At 45.5% G+C, this 19335-nt stretch overlaps 1 protein-coding gene across 5 annotated transcripts in view; it reads right to left on the bottom strand.

Annotated features, from left to right (window-relative positions):
* The window catches only part of ZBTB11 (zinc finger and BTB domain containing 11), a 126504-nt gene that overhangs the window by 92517 nt on the left and 14652 nt on the right, over positions 1–19335 (bottom strand). For all 5 annotated transcript variants that reach the window (XR_004539163.1, XM_033941326.1, XM_033941327.1 and 2 more), the window contains exon 3: positions 16291–16522. Coding sequence is in view for 4 of the 5 variants with exons in the window: in XM_033941326.1 (XP_033797217.1) it covers positions 16291–16522 (232 nt within the window). In the remaining variant the exon portion in view is untranslated. The remainder of the gene's footprint in view (positions 1–16290; positions 16523–19335) is intronic.

Below are 19335 nucleotides of genomic sequence, written 5' to 3'. Positions count from 1 at the left end.
TACGGTAAGTAACTGTGCTTTATCCCAGGACAAGCAGGCAGCATATTCTTAACACATGGGTGACCTCCAAGCTAACAAAGAGGGAGGGGGGATGGTTGGCCATCATGAAAATAAATTCTGTAACACCGATTGGCCGAAGTGACCATCCCGTCTGGAAAAGGCATCCAGACAGTAGTGAGTAGTGAACGTGTGAACTGAGGACCAAGTGGCAGCCTTGCAGATTTCCTCGATGGGCGTGGAACGGAGGAAAGCTACAGAAGCAGCCATAGCTCGGACTCTGTGGGCCGTGACAGCACCTTCCAGTGAGAGACCGGCCCGAGCATAGCAGAATGCAATACAGGCAGCAAGCCAATTCGAAAGTGTCCGTTTGGAGACAGGGCGACCCAAACGGTTGGGATCGAAAGACAAAAACAGCTGAGGGGATGCACGGTGAGCTCTGGTACGATCAAGGTAGTAAGCAAGGGCACGCTTACAGTCCAGCGTGTGCAGCGCCTGTTCCCCAGGGTGCGAGTGAGGCTTAGGGAAGAAGACGGGCAGCACAATGGACTGGTTGAGGTGAAAAGCCGAGACCACCTTGGGAAGGAATTTAGGGTGGGTACGCAGAACAACCTTGTCATGGTGAAAAACAGTGAACGGTGGGTCAGCAACCAGTGCATGCAGTTCGCTAACTCTCCTGGCAGAGGTGATGGCAATTAGGAAAAGCACCTTCCAGGTAAGAAGCCTGAGCGAAGTTGTGGCAAGAGGCTCAAACGGAGGTTTCATGAGTGCTGAGAGAACCACATTCAGGTCCCAGACGACAGGAGGAGGCTTGAGAGGTGGCTTGATATTGAAGAGCCCTCTCATAAATCTGGAAACCAGAGGATGAGCCGTGAGGGGTTTTCCGAGGATAGGCTCATGAAACGCAGTGATGGCACTGAGGTGGACTCTGATGGAGGTAGTTTTGAGGCCAGCATTGGACAGCGAGAGCAAATATTCCAATACAGTTTCCACCGCTAAGGAGGTGGGTTCCTGATGATGCCGGAGACACCACGAGGAGAATCTGGTCCATTTCTGATGGTAACATTGGAGGGTGGCCGGTTTCCTGGAGGCGTCCAAGACGAGGCGGACCGGCTGAGATAGATTCTCTGGAGAGGTCAGCCCGAGAGAAACCAAGCTGTCAGGTGGAGTGAGGACAGATTGGGATGCAGCAGAGACTGATGCCGCTGCGTAAGTAGAGTAGGAAACACAGGAAGAGGAATGGGCTCCCTGGAGCTGAGTTGGAGCAGGAGGGAGAACCAGTGTTGGCGAGGCCACCGAGGGGCGATGAGAATCATGGTGGCGTTGTCCTTGCGGAGTTTGGACAAGGTCCGCAAATCTTACTTTACAGACCGCAGCTTCAAAGTTCAGGCAATGAACGAAACTTCAACTTCTTTAGTTCAAACCTATGGGGTTCCACAAGGTTCTATCCTATCACCTTTACTATTTAATATCTTTCTATCTCCACTTCTAACTATAGCTCAATCTATTGGATTTACTATTTTCGCCTATGCAGATGACATTCAACTCCTTCATCCAATTGACACTTCTAATACTTCTGACATTAAAAATATCAACAATAAACTGGATTCCATAAACGACTGGCTCTACACTAACAAACTTTCTCTTAATGTTAACAAATCTCGTGGACTTTTATTCTCAACTAAAAATTTTGAAACCTTACCTGAAAAAATAGCCATTAAATCAGTTCCAATCCAAATGGAAACAAAAATAAAACTTCTTGGGGTTATCATCGATAAAGATCTGTCATTTCACGATCACATCAGTTCTATAGTAAAAACTTGCTTCTACAAACTTCGTATCATCCGCTCTTTGACTTCAATCCTACCGACCGAATCTATTACAATTCTAGTCCATTCTTTAATCATTTCTCATCTTGACTACTGTAATTCCCTCTTCAACGGTCTTCCACAAAAAGAAATCCGACGTCTTCAATTGATTCAAAATACAGCAATAAAACTCATTTATAAATTAGGAAAATATGATCACGTTACCCCAATTCTGAAAGATGCCCACTGGCTTCCTGTGGCCCATCGAATTACTTACAAAATTATTCTCCTGACCTTTAAAATAAAATCCTCCCATCTGCCTTCATTTCTACATAAACTTCTCATCCCTCAATGTTCATCTCGTACCTTAAGATCCACAAATCAAAATCTTCTTCTGATCCCCTCCATCAAAAGTTTTTATTACACACGGAAAATAAATTTCTCTGTTACTGCCCCAATGCTATGGAATTCATTACCACAACTTCTTCGTGATGAACAACAATTAGATAAATTTAAAACAGGCTTAAAGACTTTCCTATTCCGTGATGCTTTTATTTCTGTTTAGTATCTAACTCTCAGTCATCTTCACTCGTTTAGCATCACAAATTTTATTCTAATGACTTTTCCCTTCCCAAATGTTGTTTTCCCATCCCCTCTTTCTCCCTTTTCTCTCTACATTGTAACTTTACCCTTCCATAAACCTCTTCCCTCACAATCAAGTTTGTCTAGTCTATGTCTTAATATACACTATTTGTACCTCTAAATGTAGAATATTTTAACTCCCCTTCCCTATTTAATTTATATTCTTTTTGTAATGTACACCGGCCAGATATTTATTTGATGGTCGGTATAGTAAAACCAAATAAACTTGAAACTTGATCAGAGGAAGTGGAGGGAAGGCATACAGGAACCGGTCCCTCCAATCGAGCAGGAATGCATCCGGGGCCAGACGGTGAGGAGAGAAGAGTCTGGAACAGAAGAGGGGCAGTTGATGATTGTGAGGTGCTGCAAAGAGGTCCACCTGCGGCGTGCCCCATCGAGCAAAGATGGAGAGCAGAGTCGGAGGGTCCAACGTCCACTCGTGAGGTTGAAGGATGCGGCTGAGATTGTCGGCCAGGGAGTTCTGTTCGCCCTGGATATATACCGCCCTGAGAAAGAGATTGCGGTCCGTGGCCCAGGTCCAGATGCGCAGAGCCTCCAAACAAAGGGGGCGAGATCCGGTGCCGCCTTGTTTGTTTATGTAGTACATGGCGACTTGATTGTCTGTGCACAGGAGGAGGACTTGAGGACAGAGGAGATGTTGGAAAGCCTTGAGGGCGTAGAACATGGCTCTGAGTTCCAGGAAATTGATGTGATGACGACGCTCCTGTGGGGTCCAAAGTCCCTGGGTGCGTAGATCTCCTAGGTGAGCTCCCCACGCATAGGGGGACGCATCCGTGGTGATGATCATAGAGTGAGGGGGTAGATGAAAAAGTAGACCCCTGGAAAGATTTGAGGAGTTCAACCACCATTGGAGAGATTGCTGAAGAGATGATGTCACAGAGATGGGATGAGAAAGAAGATCCGTAGTCTGTGACCATTGGTTGGCGAGAGTCCACTGAGGCGTGCAAAGGTGGAGACGTGCCAGAGGAAGGACATGCACCGTCGAGGCCATGTGACCCAGGAGGACCATCATCTGACGGGCAGGAATGGAGGGATGCATGAGCACCTGACGACAGAGGTGGAGCAGGGTCCGCTGACGATCGGAGGGGAGAAAAGCCCTCATTAGTGTGGTGTCCAGAACTGCTCCAATGAACTGAAGTCGCTGGGTGGGAAGCAGATGCGACTTGGGGTAGTTGATCTCGAACCCCAGGAGGTGGAGGAGAGAGATGGTGTGATGAGTAGCCTGTAGCACAAGTTGAGACGTAGGTGCTTTCACCAACCAATCGTCCAAATAGGGGAACACCTGGAGGTTGTGAGACCTGAGAAAGGCCGCTACCACTATAAGGCACTTGGTGAAGACCCTGGGTGAGGAAGCGAGGCCGAACGGTAGCACCTTGTACTGATAGTGGTGGTGCAGCACCTGGAACCGCAGGTAGCGGCGAGAATTCTGATTGATGGAGATGTGAGTGTAGGCCTCTTTGAGGTCCAGGGAACATAGCCAGTCGTGTTGAGAAAGAAGAGGGTAGAGCGTGGCAAGGGAGAGCATTCTGAACTTCTCCTTGACCAGACACTTGTTGAGGTCCCTGAGATTGAGAATGGGACGGAGGTCTCCTGTCTTTTTGGGAACCAGGAAGTAGCGGGAGTAGAATCCCTGACCCCTTTGATCTGGAGGTACTTCTTCGATGGCATTGAGAAGGAGGAGGGATTGAACCTCCCTCAGGAGGAGGGGGGTTTGAGATGAGTGTGAAGCAGACTCTACGGGAAGGTTGTCCGGTGGAAGAGTCTGGAAGTTGAGAGAGTAGCCGTGGCGGATGATGTTGAGGACCCACTGGTCCGATGTGATGACCTCCCAACGGCTGGAGAATATGGTGAGACGACCTCCGATTGGTTGTGGAAGAGGTAGCGAGGGTGGATGACTGGCTATGCCCTGGAGAGAAGAGTCAAAAGGGCTGGGATTGCTTAGCAGGCTGAAGGGGCTTGGAGGGTTGAGTGGCCTGAGAACGAGCCTGGGCATGGTGCTGCTGTTGACGGGGCCGCCGAGGTTGTTGAGGAGGCGGATTGAGTGGCCTGGCTGAGAACCTGCGCTGATAAGATGACTGAGGTCGATAAGGTCGGGCAGGCGGAGCCTTCTTTTTTGGTTTGATCAGGGTGTCCCACCTTGTTTCATGGGCGGAGAGTTTCTGGGTGGTGGAATCCAGTGACTCTCCAAAAAGTTCATCCCCGAGACAGGGGGCATTGGCTAGACGATCCTGGTGGTTGATGTCCAGGTCGGAGACTCTCAACCAGGCCAAGCGGCGCATGGCAACGGCCATGGCAGAGGCACGGGAGGTGAGCTCGAATGAGTCGTATATCGAGCGGACCATAAACTTGCGCAACTGAAGAAGGCCAGAGATGTGCTGCTGGAACAGTGGGACCTTGCGCTCCGGGAGGTACTTTTGAAGGGCAGACAGCTGTTGGACCAAATGTTTCATATAGAACGAAAAATGGAAGGAATAGTTGTTCGCCCTGTTGGCCAGCATGGCATTCTGGTAGAGCCTCTTGCCAAACTTGTCCATGGTCTTACCCTCTCTGCCAGGAGGGGTAGAGGCATAGACACTGGAGCCCTGAGTCTTTTTCAAGGTGGATTCAACAAGAAGGGACTCATGGGGCAATTGAGACTTGTCGAACCCTGGAATAGGGATGACTCGATAGAGGTTGTCCAGTTTACGTGGAGCCCCCGGTACCGTAAGGGGATTCTCCAAGTTTTTGTAAAAGGTCTCCCGTAGGATGTCATGCACGGGGAGCTTGAGGAACTCTTTAGGAGGTTGTTCGAAATCTAAAGCCTCCAGGAAGGCTTGAGACTTCTTTGAGTCAGATTCTAAAGGAAGGGACAGGGCTGCAGACATCTCCCTCAGAAATTTAGAAAATGAGGACTGCTCCGGTTTGGAGGTGGCATCGGGTGCCGACGGGTCCTCATCAGATGAGGAGGGATCCTCCTCGGTACCGAGAGGGGTTTCCTCCCATAAGTCAGGGTCCCGGACCTCTGGTGCATGTCGAGACACCGGGGTGGAAGGTGCGGTATGGCGGGTCTTGGATAAAGATTTCCCAGAACGCACCGAAACGGTACCAGGAGAGGAAGACCGGCGTCGATCCCAGTCCCGGGAAGAATGACGCACTGCTTGGTGCCGAGGAGGATCCGATGTGGTATGGGAGTGAACCACTGGATGGGCATGAAGCTGCTCAGCCGAAAGAATCGGCATGGAAGTGTTGATGGGTACCGAAGGGGTGGATACCGGGGGTTCGGTACGGGGCTCGGGCCGGTCTGGTACCGGAAGGAGCGGTGCCAGGATAGTGGGCAACAGGTGCTTGAGTTGCTGCTGTAACTGTTCCTGGAGTTGAACCTTTAAGATGGCCGAGATACGGTCATCTAGGGGTGGCATCGGAACCGCTTTCTTTTTCTTCGGTTCCTTAGATGCCGCTCCACGCCCCGGCGATGAGGAGGCCGATGACGAGGCACTCACCGAGATCGGGGCGGAGCGCTTGCGGGACCGGTGCGATGCCGGCAAGGTCGGCGTCGCCACCGTAGTTGGAGGGCGCTCGAGGGAAGAGGAAGGCTTCTTAGCCGGCTTACCTGGCGCCAGAGACGCCGATGTGGGGTCGGGCGGTGTCGAGGTAGACGGTGCCGATTTCTGTGGTACCGCTGTCGATGTCGAGGAGTCCATCGCCGACCCGGTGCCGAAGAGGAGAGTTTGTTGAATTCTTCGGTTTTTAAGGGTTCTCTTTTGAAGAGTGGCACAGCGGGTGCAGGAGTCCGCCCGATGCTCCGGACCCAAACACTGCAAACACCAATTGTGTGGGTCAGTGAGGGAGATCGGGCGTGCACACCGCTGGCACTTTTTAAAGCCGACCTGCGGGGGCATGAAGGGGAAAACGGCCTCCGCAAAATCGAACCCCGAGGCCTGTATAATGGCAACAGGCCCCGCCGGGGCAAAAACGAAAAAAGGGGAAAAAAAGCAAAGTTTTTTTTTTTTTTTTTTACAAAGCAAAGAAAAAAGAAACCCGAAGGCAAAGGAAGATAAAAAATGGAAAAAAGCGCGAGCGGGAAGGCAAAAAGTGGTTTCAACGGCCGTTGAAAAAACACACGCGTCTTCTTCGCTCCGCGGAAACGAAGAAACTGGGGACCACGCACTCCTCCGTCGGGCGGGAAGGCACTCGCGCACGCGCGGTGCGGCCAACTAGAAACTTCTAGTTAAAAAGGTCCGTACCGAGGGCTCCGTCGGTGACGTCACCCATGTGTTAAGAATATGCTGCCTGCTTGTCCTGGGATAAAAAGAAATTCTATTTATTTTCTTTTTTTTTTGCTTTAGGATAAAGTAGTAGATTAGTTGTGTTGATAAACATTTATAAGCAAAGCCCTGCCAGCTGAAGATCTCTTTCTCTAGTTCGGCAGCCAGAACTTTGATTTAAAAAAATGACAATTGTATGGAATGTTGTTTATTTTTATACTTTAATAAAATAAGTTCAGTATAAAACTATTAGAGCTTGTGTGGATGGGAGAAGATGGTTTGTGGGGGCGGAGAAGGGGACCAAGCTTGTGGGGATGAGACAGGGACATGGATAGAGCTCATGGGGATGGGGGGAGACAAGGACAAATTTTTTCCCAGTGTCATTCTCTAGTTTCAGCAAAGTCTTATACAGGGGCAATAATACCTCCTTTTTCCTACTTGCCATACCTCTCCCTATGCAACCTAGCATCCTTCTAGCTTTCGCTGTCACCTTTTCAACCTGTTTGCCAACCTTAATATCATCACATACAATCACACCCAAGTCCCGCTCTTCTGTCGTGCACATAAGTTCTTCACCCCATAAACTGTACTGTTCCCTCGGGTTTTTGTAGCCCAAATGCATGACCTTGCATTTCAGCTGCCAAATTTCAACCATTCTTCAAGCATCGTAGGTCTTTCTTCATGTTATTCACAACATCCGGCATGTCTACTCTATTGCAGATTTTGGTATCATCCACAAAGAGGCAAATTTTAAACAACCCTTCAGCAATATTGTTTATAAAAATGTTAAAAAGAACAGGCCCAAGAACAGAACCTCGAGGCACACTGCTAGTAACATCCCTTTCCTCAGAGCGTTCTCCATTGATCATTACCCTCTGTCACCTTCCACTCAACCAGTCTTGACTCAGGCCGGCACTTTGGGACCCATCCCGAGGGCACTCAGTTTACTTATTAGATGTCTGTGTCAAAGGCTTTGCTAAAATCTAAATACATCACATCTAGTACACTCCCTCTATCTAATTCTCTGGCCACCCAGTCAAAGAAATTGATCAGATTTGTCTGACAAGACTCTACCTCTAGTGAATCCATGTCGCCTTCCATCCTGTAATCCAAGGATTCCAGAAAATTGACCATTCTCTGTTTTAAAAGTGTTTCCATTAATCTGCTTACAACAGAAGTCAGACTTACCAGCCTGTAATTCCCTACTTCTTTACTTCCACTTTTGTGGAGAGGGACCACATCTGCCCTTCTCCAGTCCTCCTGACTCCAGAGACTTGTTGAAAAGGTCAGTCAACGGAGCTACCAGAACTTCCCTAAGTTCCTTCAGCACCCTAGGATGTACACCATCCGGACCCATCACTTTGTCTACCTTTATTTTAGCTAGCTCCTCACAAACACAACCCTCTGAAAATCGATCAGGATCTATTACTCCTCCATCCCTATTCAGGTTTGTCTTTTGTGGTCCAGCTCCTGGCGCTACAGCCGTGAACACAGAACAAAAATATTTAAGAACATAAGAAGTTGCCTCGGCTGAGGCAGACCAGAGGTCCATCTCGCCCAGTGGTACGCTCCCGCGGCGGCCCATCAGGCCCATTGCCTGAGCAGTGGTCCCTGACTAGCTCTATAACCTATCTCTACTCCTATAACTGTTAAGCAAGTCAGCAAGTCAGTCTTTTCTGTATCAGCTTCTACATATTCCGCCCCTTCACCTTTGAGTCTCACAATGCCACTTTTGCACTTCTTCCTATCACTAATGTATCTAAAAAAATGTCTTGTCTCCCCGTTTTACCATGTCAGCCTGAGTCAGTACATCAAGCTCTGTCCCTGGCAGTATTCAAATCCAGACTAAAAGTCCATCTTTTTGAAGCTGCTTTTAACTCCTCACCCCCACTCGCTTGTATATTACCCATGCCTGAGAATTTCCCTAACCCCCTACTTATCCTGTTTGACTAGATTGTAAGCTCTACTTAGCAGGAATTATCTCTTGAATGTTTTAATTTAAAGCACTGCATATGTCTAGCAGTGCTATAGAAATGATTAGTAGTAGGGGTGTTAGGACTAAATTTCTTATATATATATATATATCTTATCTTTATGAATTTTGGGATAACAGGGGATAGATAGATGTTAATTTTAAAATGGATAACAGGGGAAGTGTCTTTCTCTGAGATGGCTGACAGGCCTACATGGAAGCCCATTTGATTTTGTTTGTTTGTTTTTCAAGTCACACTATTTGACTTGGAGCCCCCTTTCAGAACAAGTTCAGGAAGAGGACCAGGCCCGGTTGACATGGACATATGCTGCAGGGAATTGTGATATTGGTCCCTGTATATAACCAGTATCTAAAGGTTATGAGGCTCAGAGTGACCCAGTTATGTTGATAACTTCTGGGAAGGGGCTGAGGTTTGTGCTGAGCTTGACCAATGAGGTACCGAGGACTAGGAGAGTGCAGGGGAAGAACTGGCCTAGGCTAATGGAAAAGGGCTAAGTATAAAGGCCCCCCCTCCCCTTCCAAAAGAAGACTATAACATCAACTGGTCTTAGAACACAAGAACATGAGAATTGGGGACTTTCCATTCAAATAGCTATGTGGTTAAAATATAAAAAGCCCTGTGTGGAGAGACAACATGGCATCGTGGTGGAAGGACGCTCAGAGTTCTTTTTTTGCCAGAAAAGTTTTTCTTCATATCACAGCTCTCGAGTGAATCTGTTATGTTTAAGAGATGAGGCAGGGTGGCTAATTCAACCCGACAGCTGAAACCTAACTTAACGAGGCAAGGACTATTCACGAGTTTCTTCACATCCTTGCCTCGGGGTGATCCTGCTGAGCCAGACACAAAGGAAGCATCGGCACTAGGAAGTGAGATCTCGCTTAGTCCCGCAAAACCTGCACCTCCCTTGCAGCCGTGAGAGAGGGGAATTTCGGCAGCAATGTCGGCAGTGGATTCTCCGCCGCCCCTGGAGCTATCGGGCTCGCCGGCTTCACCAGAACTCGTGACTGGAAGATCTTTAGACAACAGAGCTCCAGCAGAGAGAAGGTTATTACCAATATTACAGCCCCTTGTTAGACCCGCTGAGGTTACTTTGGACACTCTTTGGACTGCGTTAGACTGCGTTGGACTCTTTGGACCCCTTTACAAAGTATTTCTGGGAATCTTTCCTCTTGTCAAGGCTCAATCTTTAAAGTTAGAGAAATTTGAAGAGGATTTGAAGTCCCAGGGAGAAAAATTTAATTCCTTAGAACAGTCGGTGCAGGGAATAAAATCTACTACTGGAATTATTCTGCATGACAAACTTTTGATGTAAAAAAAAATAGAAAATCTAGAGAACTATACTAAAAAATTGAATTTAAGATTGTTAAACTTCCCTAAGACACTGACTATGACACCTAAAGAAACTTTTTATAAGTTTCTGAAAGAAGTTTTCAAATATCCCAATAATGGACTGCCTCCTCTACATAAAATTTATTTTTTGCCAGTTTCACAAAAAAAGCCTTCCTCTTCTGATCCTGAGGTTATTCCTCAGACAATGACAGCAGGTCCACTGGATATATCAAATATATTGGTGAATTCTCAAGAGGAAATCATTATACAACCTCCCAACCGACCCTAACAAGTAACCAAGCCTAAACTCTTCCTCCCTACTAGTATTCCTCAATTCTCCTCCCTTCCCCAACTTCTCTCCTCTGCCTCCTCTATTAAACCTTCTCTATACAGTAATCCCCCTGCATCTACTATGTAAACGTCCCCTAAATTATAATTCCTTGCATCTATTATGTAAGCATCCCCCAATTGTAACTTCCTAGAAAATCCCAGCTATCTTATACTATATCTCGCTTAGAACTGTAAGCATCCCCTAAATTGTAACTTTCTGGAAATGTCCAGCTGTCTTATACTGTAATCCGCTTAGAACTGCAAGGTAAAGGCGGAATATAAGTCACTAATGTAATGTGTTCAATGCTTCTTGTAACATTTGTATTTCATCAAGATAAAGAAGCACTTCTTCGCCTTTTATTTAGGCTGAAGGAAGTTTATTTACTGAATAGTAAAATTTCAATGTTTGCAGATGTATCAAGAATTACACAGACAAGAAGAAAAAGATTCTTGGAAATGAAAGATAGCATGAAAGCATTGGAGTGAAATTTCAATTACGATATCTATTTGGATCATAATTCCTATATATTTTATGAGCCCTCCCAGTTACAATTCGTTTTAGAGGGGAAAGGGGTAACCACAGATTTCCAAGAGCATGCCTTAGTATGCAAGTCCATATTATAAATGGGGATGTCACTACTTTTCTTAATAAAACTTTTTGCTCATAGTATCATTCCTTCTGATTATGAAATTGTCTCTCTCCATAATGAGGACTACACAAGAGTATTGATATAATGAAGGGAACTGTTGATTTATTTGTTTACTAGTCTTTAAGCCTGTGTCTGTCTTTCTTTCTGTCTCTCTCTTTCCTCGACTGTCCACCACCATCCCTTGCCTGCTCCCCCTGTTCAACAGCAGCCCTTCTCCCTTTTACCTGCCCCCTGTCCAGCAGCACCTCTTCCCTGTTCCCCCTGTCCGGATGAGGCACTGGAAGCTTGGAAGAGCGGCTACCGCTATTCCTCCTCGTCTGCCTTTGCGTCCCCTTACTGCTGGGCGGCGGCAACGTCCTGGACCTGCACTTTTCGGGCCTCGAGGCTGAAGTGGTGCTCAACCTCTCGCTGGGGGTGGACTGGACTTAATGAAATTCACGGTCGACCCGATCTCCTCATCCAGCACACCTGCGAGCCCCTCTGCCTCCCCGCAGGGGACGTGCTGCAGGACGCCATCGACCTGGTCACTGCCCTCTTGCTTTCGGGGGGCTGCCGCAAGCCGCTCCAAGATGGTGCACACGCCACAAACTGTGACCTTCCATGGCCGTATTCAATTTGCCAAATAGAATATGGCCACGGAAGGACACAGCATGCTGCAGGGATCACAAAACCCTAAGTGTGCATGCGCGCTTAGGGTTTTATTATAAAAGATAATTTCTTTTTATTTTAATGTGCAAGACTCTTGTATTTGTTCAATATGTATTTTATTGAAATATGATTTAAATGAAAAAAAAGCCCTGTGTGAAGGGAAAGGGGGGCTGCTGTTTTTCTCCTCCATCTTATGAGCAGGCTTCTGTGAATTTTGAGAGACAGTCAGGGTGAGAAACTTGGGTAATATATTTTCCTTTAAATTAAATTTAAAGGTTTATAGTTAGAGATTGGAATTGAGGAAATGGTGTACTTTTAAATTATGTGAACACACATTTAAGTAAGATAGAAGATCAAATGGGCTTAGGAAAGTTTAGATATGTGATCGGGTTTTGAAATATATGTTTGCCTCCAGTTATATATTAACCATTTGTACCAAATTATTTTTGTTCTGTAATTTTATTGAATTCTTACAATAAACCAATTTAATTATTCCAAGTTACACTTCTGTTTTCTTTGTCACCTCTGGGGGAACGTGGAGGGGCATAATCGAGAGGAATATCTAAGTCACAAGTTGTCCAAAGTAAAAAAACAGCTTAGGACACATTTTCAAAAAATACGTCCAAATTTTTTTTCGTTTCGAAAATCGTCTAACTATACGTCCTGCTGATTTAATCGTCCAAGCCTCTAAATCGTCCATCTTTATACCACATTTTCACCCAACTTTTCGTCCAAGTCAAAACCGCCTAGAATAAGCACTGTTGGACATGGGAGGGGTCTGCAAAGTGATGGACTGAACACCCAGACATGGCACCTAAATAGTGGGGTACCTTATAGGGCACTACTGTGAACTTCACAAAAAGGGTGCCATGTCATCATCTCACTACAGCTCCCTTTTACGTCACGGTGAGCCCCACAAACCACCTCCAGAATCACCTAGACCCACTTATCTACCACCCTAATAGCCCTTATGGCTGCAGGAGCCACTTATATGCCAGTACAAAAGAGTTTTGGGGGTGTATAGGGGAGTGCACATGTTTCAGTAACAATGCAGTGATTACAAGGGCTTACGGGCATGGGGCCTCCTCTCCATGGGTCCCTATCCCACCCCCAAGATGACTTAAGCCGCCTCTGAGCAGGACGACTAGGCTTTCCTATGCCAGGCTGCCAGGTGATGATGTTCTGGAGGCTGAATTTCAAAGGTGTGATTGCGATTTTTATGAGGTTGGGGGGGGGGGGGGTCGGTGATCACTGGGGTATTGTGTGGGGGTCGGTATTATGTGTTTGCAGTGCTTATCTGGTGACTTTAGGTGGGTTTTTGCGACTTAGACCATGTTTTAAATGGTCTAAGTCACAACGTCCAAGTTCCGTCAATCCTCTGCTGTATAACTTTCGGTTATACATGCAGTACGACTAAGTCTAAGCCTGCCCATGTCCCGCCCAAATCCCGCCCTCGACACTCCTCCTGACACACCCCGTTTAGCTATGGTCGTTCAGCGACACTATGAAGGTCTAGGTCGTTTAGAAATATGTCCAAAACCTGGTTTGATTATCGGCACTTAGGCCAGTTTTTGGACATTTTTCTTTCGATTATGAGTCCCATAGCTTACAAAAGGTGATTAATGAGATTTTGGGGACAGTTTTCCTAATAATAAAAACTAACAGGGGGATAGGGAACATCCTGTTTCTATGACACGATTTTGAGTTTCAAATGGAATCTCTGTACTAGATGATATAGAAAATGGCGATATATATATAGCCTTCTTTCCTTTTGAAATCATCATAATTTTTTTTGTGCTTTTCCATAGAGAGCTCAAAGTGTGCTACATGTAGTTATCAGAACAAAATACTAACAAATTGATGGAACAATGAATTCTAGTAAAAATGATTGGGCATAAAAATTCTTAAGTAAAATAGTACCCTTCAATAATCAACGGCTGTTTGCATACAGGAGGAAAAGGACCTCGGAAGCTTATTGTCATTGAAAATCCATGACTGGAGCCTTGCAACATATTAATCACTGATCAAAAAGCCTCATGAAATTGTGCACAGCAGTAATAATAGTAAAAATGTTGCCTTTGTGACTTTTGAAAAACAATAAGATATCTTATATTTTGCAAGCATAGAAAAACCTATCTTTTAAAGCCTAATATAGCTGTCTCTTTCACTGTAGTGGTTTCTCCAGGAACAACTACATTTAGTTCAATAAATACCGTATTTGCCGGCGTATAAGACGACTTTTCAGTACCTTAAAATCCTCCCCAAAGTCGGGGGTCGTCTTATACGCCGGGTACTGTTTACATCACAGTTCTTCAACCGCCGGTCCGCGGTGCCGGTCCGCACAGGACCGGCGAGATGGACCCGTTAAATTTTCTGCCCCGATGGTGTTTGCAGAAATCTTCTGTTCCTCCCAGCCTCGGGCGATCAAGACAGGCGGTCATTCCCTCTATGAGTCTCGCCTATGCGGAAACAGGAAGTTGAAACAAAATAGGCGGGACTCAGAGAGGGAAGGTCCCGACGTTTGCAGCCTGTCTTGATCGCTGCCCCTGCTGAGTCGCCGAAGAGGGCCGCGGGGAAAGTGCAGGCAGAGAGAAGATGGTCAGCGTGCGCGGGGAGGTCAGCGTGTCGATTGGGGCCATCAGCAGCGTTTGTGCTGAGTCTGCCCACGTGCAGGATGCGGCGGGTAGGGGCCTCCGACTCGTCTTGGGCGGCTGGGCCTGCAGTGCAAAGCTGTTTTTGCCGGCTTGGGGGGGGGGTCGCGAATCGGAAGAAGGGGTAGTCTTATACGGCGAGTATATAACAAACTCTATATTTTAACTGTAAAAGTTGGGGGGGGGGTCGTCTTATACGCCGGCAAATACGGTACTTGCTAACTCGATTCGTCAACAATAGATAATAAATTTCTTGTACTGCAAGCAGTTATGCTATATAGGTAGTTTAGCATTTTTAGGTGGCACTATACAACTAAGGGTGTCACCTTCAGAAGAAATTTCAAAAGTATCTCCACATATGCAATAAGGCTACACTACACTGTGAACCGAAGAAAAGCCACACCAAAATGTTTTTTTGTAGTATCTTCCATAGAACTCGGCCAATTGTTCTGTGCAGTTTGAGATTTTTGTACTCTTTCCACTTTCAATAAAACATATGTTTAATAAAAAATAAATAAATAAATAAATTAGTGTGTTGTGTCCTGAATGAAGTTGATATAAATGATGTAAATATTTCCCACTGCATCACAACACTATCTTGTGAAAATGAATTGTTGCTATGGGATACATGCAGAAGCAGACGATAGTTTGTAAACAGTTTCTGTATCAAAATGGTTTTCACTGCAGAAGACCAAATTCTGATAAAGGTTATAGCAGTCAACGATTGTTGAAAGAATTCTGACAGAAGGGTTGGAACAAAAACAGCCTTGATGTGTGGCTACGCAAGATCCAAGCAATGAGCACTGTGGATCATAAGTCAGGAAGTGGATGACCGCGCTTGATTCGCACAGAAGAGCACATTGACATTTTATGCGGTCTTGTACTAAGCCAGGAGGATGCGCCACAAACACACCAAACAACTCACCAAATAACAAGAGAAGCAGGAATAAGTCAGACAATTGTGGCTAGGATAATTCATGACTATCTGAAATTAAAATGTCTTAAAAAGCTTCATGCCCGAGAGTTAACTTTACACAAAGTCACATGCCTGAAAAGATGCAAGCACCTTTTGACCAAGTACCCGGAGCATCGGAATGATTGCCTGTACGTGCCTTCAGCAACACTGAAGCGTGAAATTAATGTCAAATGTCTACTATGGACCTGGCCAACCTTCAGCCAGTCAGTCATGGTCTCAGTCACAATCTTGAAACTTGGATTCACAGATCTGTTCTTTATCGATTATTTCAGTATATACTACCAGGATGTCCTCGTGACACAAGCTGTTCCCAGTGATTCATCGCATGTCGGGAGACTACTTTATCTTCCAAAAGGACAATTTCCCAGCACATCGGGTAAAGGACACCATAGAATTGCTACATCTGGAGACCCCAGACTTCATTGTTCCAGACCTCTGGCCTGCATATTCACCAGACCTAAACCCAGTTGACTACTGAATCTGGGGGCTGATACAGAAATGCATCTACCAGACAGCGATACCTGATGTCAAAGACTTTAAACAGCACCTCATCTCTGTTTGGGCTGAGATGAAGCAGAGCACCACTGACAAGTCCGTAGATCAGTGGCAGCCAAAGCTTAGGACATGCCTTTGTGCAAAGAGAAGGGCACTCTGAATATCTGCTTAATTGAAAACATTATTTTTTAACATTACATTTTTCTGCAAGATATGCCATAAAACCTTTTGATGTGTTCTTATTCAGTTCACAATTCATTTTCACAAGGTAGTGTTTGTGGTGCGGTGGAAAATATTTATAATAGTTTTCATCAACTTCATTCAGGACAAGACATACTAAATTTCATAAGAATTGGCTGAGTTCTGTAGAAGATATGACAAAAAAACATATTGGTGGGTTTTTTTTGGTTCATAGTGTAGATCTGGTTCATTCTGTCCCTTTTGACATGGAATTCTCAAAGTCTCTAGTCATTCTCAAAGTACAAACTTTCTTTGGTTGAATTACCTGAAAGATCCACAACAGCTTCATGACTAGATACAGCTCCCTTTTCAATGAATAGCTCCCTGAAGTACTCGCTATTGGCTGCAAGGACCGCTTTATGTGCTTTGAATTCTTCTCCCTCTATCAGCAGAGTCACATCGCAGAACTGACTTGAAAGCCTCTGTAGATTCAGATGGTTCAGGACTGCCTGGGCATGCTTTGTGGAAGATTGCTTCACAATGCCTTTGCTATCAACCTGGGTTAAAAAATATAATAGCACAAAGCATTATTTTGCTTGCATGTATGAATTTGCTTCCCTTTAGACCCTCTATAACAGCACTGATGGGTATTATGCACTCCTACCAGAAGATGGAGACTGAGACCCACTGAGCTTCAACTTAACCTAGAAATGGGATGTGCAGGAAGCCAGTCAATGAATAGCCAAGCAGATGCTGCTGCCTGACCTGGCCAATTCCAGAATAGTCTGGACAATCCTTCAAAGGGAATCCCTGACTACATAAGAGATCACTTGATGTGCTCTGTACAGAAGCAAAGTAGGAGAGTAGCATTGTAACTCACATGGCCAAATTATCATTCAACCTGTTTGTTTTAAACTCTGGCCTACCAACTAACCCCTCATAGTTCAGATCAAACCGAGGTACAGACGAGAAAAATAAACAGGAGATTCAAGAACAGGGTGGCCTCTGTGCTGGTCTAGAGGGTCTAAAGGAAAGAAAATTAGAAGGTATAACCTAATTTCTCCTTCCATAGTGTCCCTCTAGACCAGCAGTACTAAAGTAGTGCCCATCAAGGGCATGACTCTGCAAAGTACAAACCTGCCTCCAAAACCAGGGGCATAAACATTCAGCCTGTAATGATGAGAAAAAGGAATAAAGTGAAGACCAAACTGCTGCAGTACAGATGTTCCAAGGCAAAACTAAATGGTGCTCGGCCCAAGAAGCTACCTGAGCTCTGGTAGAATGAGCCCTTAAAAATGGCAGAACTGCCTTGCCCCGTACCATATAAGCTGATGCCATCATCTCCTTAATCCACCGAGCAATAGTAGCCTTGGATGCTGGCTTGCCTTTACAAAGACTCCTTATTAAAACAAACAGGTGGTTTGTATGCTGAAATTCTGGGTCTAGGCCAAGTAGTGGCGGAGGATTCTCTGGACATTCAAGCAATGTAAATGCTTCTGCTCCTCTGACCCCAACCGATCAGCGAGGACTGAAAGAGAAAAAGCCAGATTCACATGGAAAGTTGACACCATCTTGGGGAGAAAGGAAGGAACCATCCAAAGTGTCACCTTTTCCTTAAAGTACATCAAGAAAGTTTCCCAACAAAAAAGTGCCTGCAATTCTGAGATGCAACAATGAGATAGACCATCTGTAAGGTGATATCCTTCAATGAACCACCGGGTAAAGGTTCGAAAGGGGCTACATTCAACACTGATAAGACCACATTGAGGTCCCAAGGTAGATGGAGGGCTTGGCCAGGGAACAAATAAGGTAGACCCCCACAAAGGAAACAAACATTCATAGGGGAAACTAGTGGGCAACCGTGGAGAAACACCCAAAACCAGGACAAGATTGCTAACTGTACCTTCAGAGAAGACAGGGACAAGCCCTTGTCTAAACCACTCTGCATAAAATACAAACCATTCAGCAATGAAGCCTTTTAGGGGAGCAAGGCGACGGTCAGCACACCAGCTCTTAAAAATATGCCAAACTCACACATAAATTAGTAAAGTTGACCTCTTCTTAAAAAAGAAAGAGTAGAAACAACCCTTTTTTAATCAGCTGTGTCCTTTCAAGAGCCAAGGCAGAAGCAAAAATCATGCCAGTTCCTCCCATCCACACTGGACCTTGAGTTAACAGATCTCCACAAACAGGCAGGGGATCCTCCACTAGTAGTCACATGAGATTTCTATACCATAATTCGAATGGCCAATCTGGAGACACCAACACCACAAGACCGGCATGCCACTCGATCCGCTGGATGACTGCCTAGTTGGGGCCATGGAAACCCACACAGGAGCCCCCATGAAGACCAAAGCTGAAACAACGCATCCAGTCCTACTGCCCGACAGTCTTTCTGTCTGCTAAAGAACAGACCCAAGGCCATATATTATGCTAGCACTCCAGCAACTGCATTACACAGAGAAGTGAAGAGACTTGGCTCCACTGAAACTGTGAAATTGAGTTCCACAAAGCCCACAACAGAAACCCTTCTTACCATATGTCAATAAGGTATACCTCGCAATCCTCAAACACCTACTACTACTACTACTTATCACTTATATAGTGCTGAAAGGCGTACGCAGCACTGTACATTTTGACATTTATAGACAGTTCTTGCTCAGAAGAGCTTACAATCTAACTTGAACAGACAAACATGGCATAGGGTTGGGGATGCAGAACCCAAGATAAAAGGAGTTAGGAGTTGAAAGCACTCTCAAAGAGGTGGGCTTTTAACTGGGCCTTGAGCACTGCCAGAGACGGAGCCCACCGTAGGGATTCAGGTAACTTTTCATTTAAAGCAATACTTTATTTTCTTATTCCTTTGCCCTTGATGCAATATCAATATGAGGCATTCAATATAACTACTTTTCTTGAAACAGATTTTAAATTGCTTGTTTCATTCTTTTTTCTAATTGGATCTTCAGATGGCTGACAGGGTGTATGACTTCTGTTCTTCCAGCCTTTATCTACATTGATCCATTTATTTTATTTTCTTATCATCTGCCAACATTTACTTTCTCTTTGACCATAAATTAGTTTACTTATTGAAGTGACTTATCTTTAAAGCAGTGCTTCACCCCTCCAACATTTATCCACGTTTTGATTCTTCTTCAGGGTCGAGATGATTTCCTTAGAAATTCATTGTTACCAGTGTCTCGTGTCTCATGCCTCACCGTGATTTCTTAGAGGCTGAGGAGTGATAGCCCGAGGTTTGCTGTCTCATGCCTCTGCTGGACCTCTAATGTAATCTCTTAAAAGGACCTCTGCATTGCTTGGTCTGTTGCATAAGGACAGATTATTTGAAAGCCTCAAAACCTGCTATGTTCCA

This window comes from Geotrypetes seraphini, chromosome 4 (genome assembly GCF_902459505.1).
Source record: "Geotrypetes seraphini chromosome 4, aGeoSer1.1, whole genome shotgun sequence".
Taxonomy (NCBI): domain Eukaryota; kingdom Metazoa; phylum Chordata; class Amphibia; order Gymnophiona; family Dermophiidae; genus Geotrypetes; species Geotrypetes seraphini.
The sequence above is the reverse complement of the archived record's forward strand: the minus strand, read 5'-3'. Positions and strand labels throughout refer to the sequence as shown.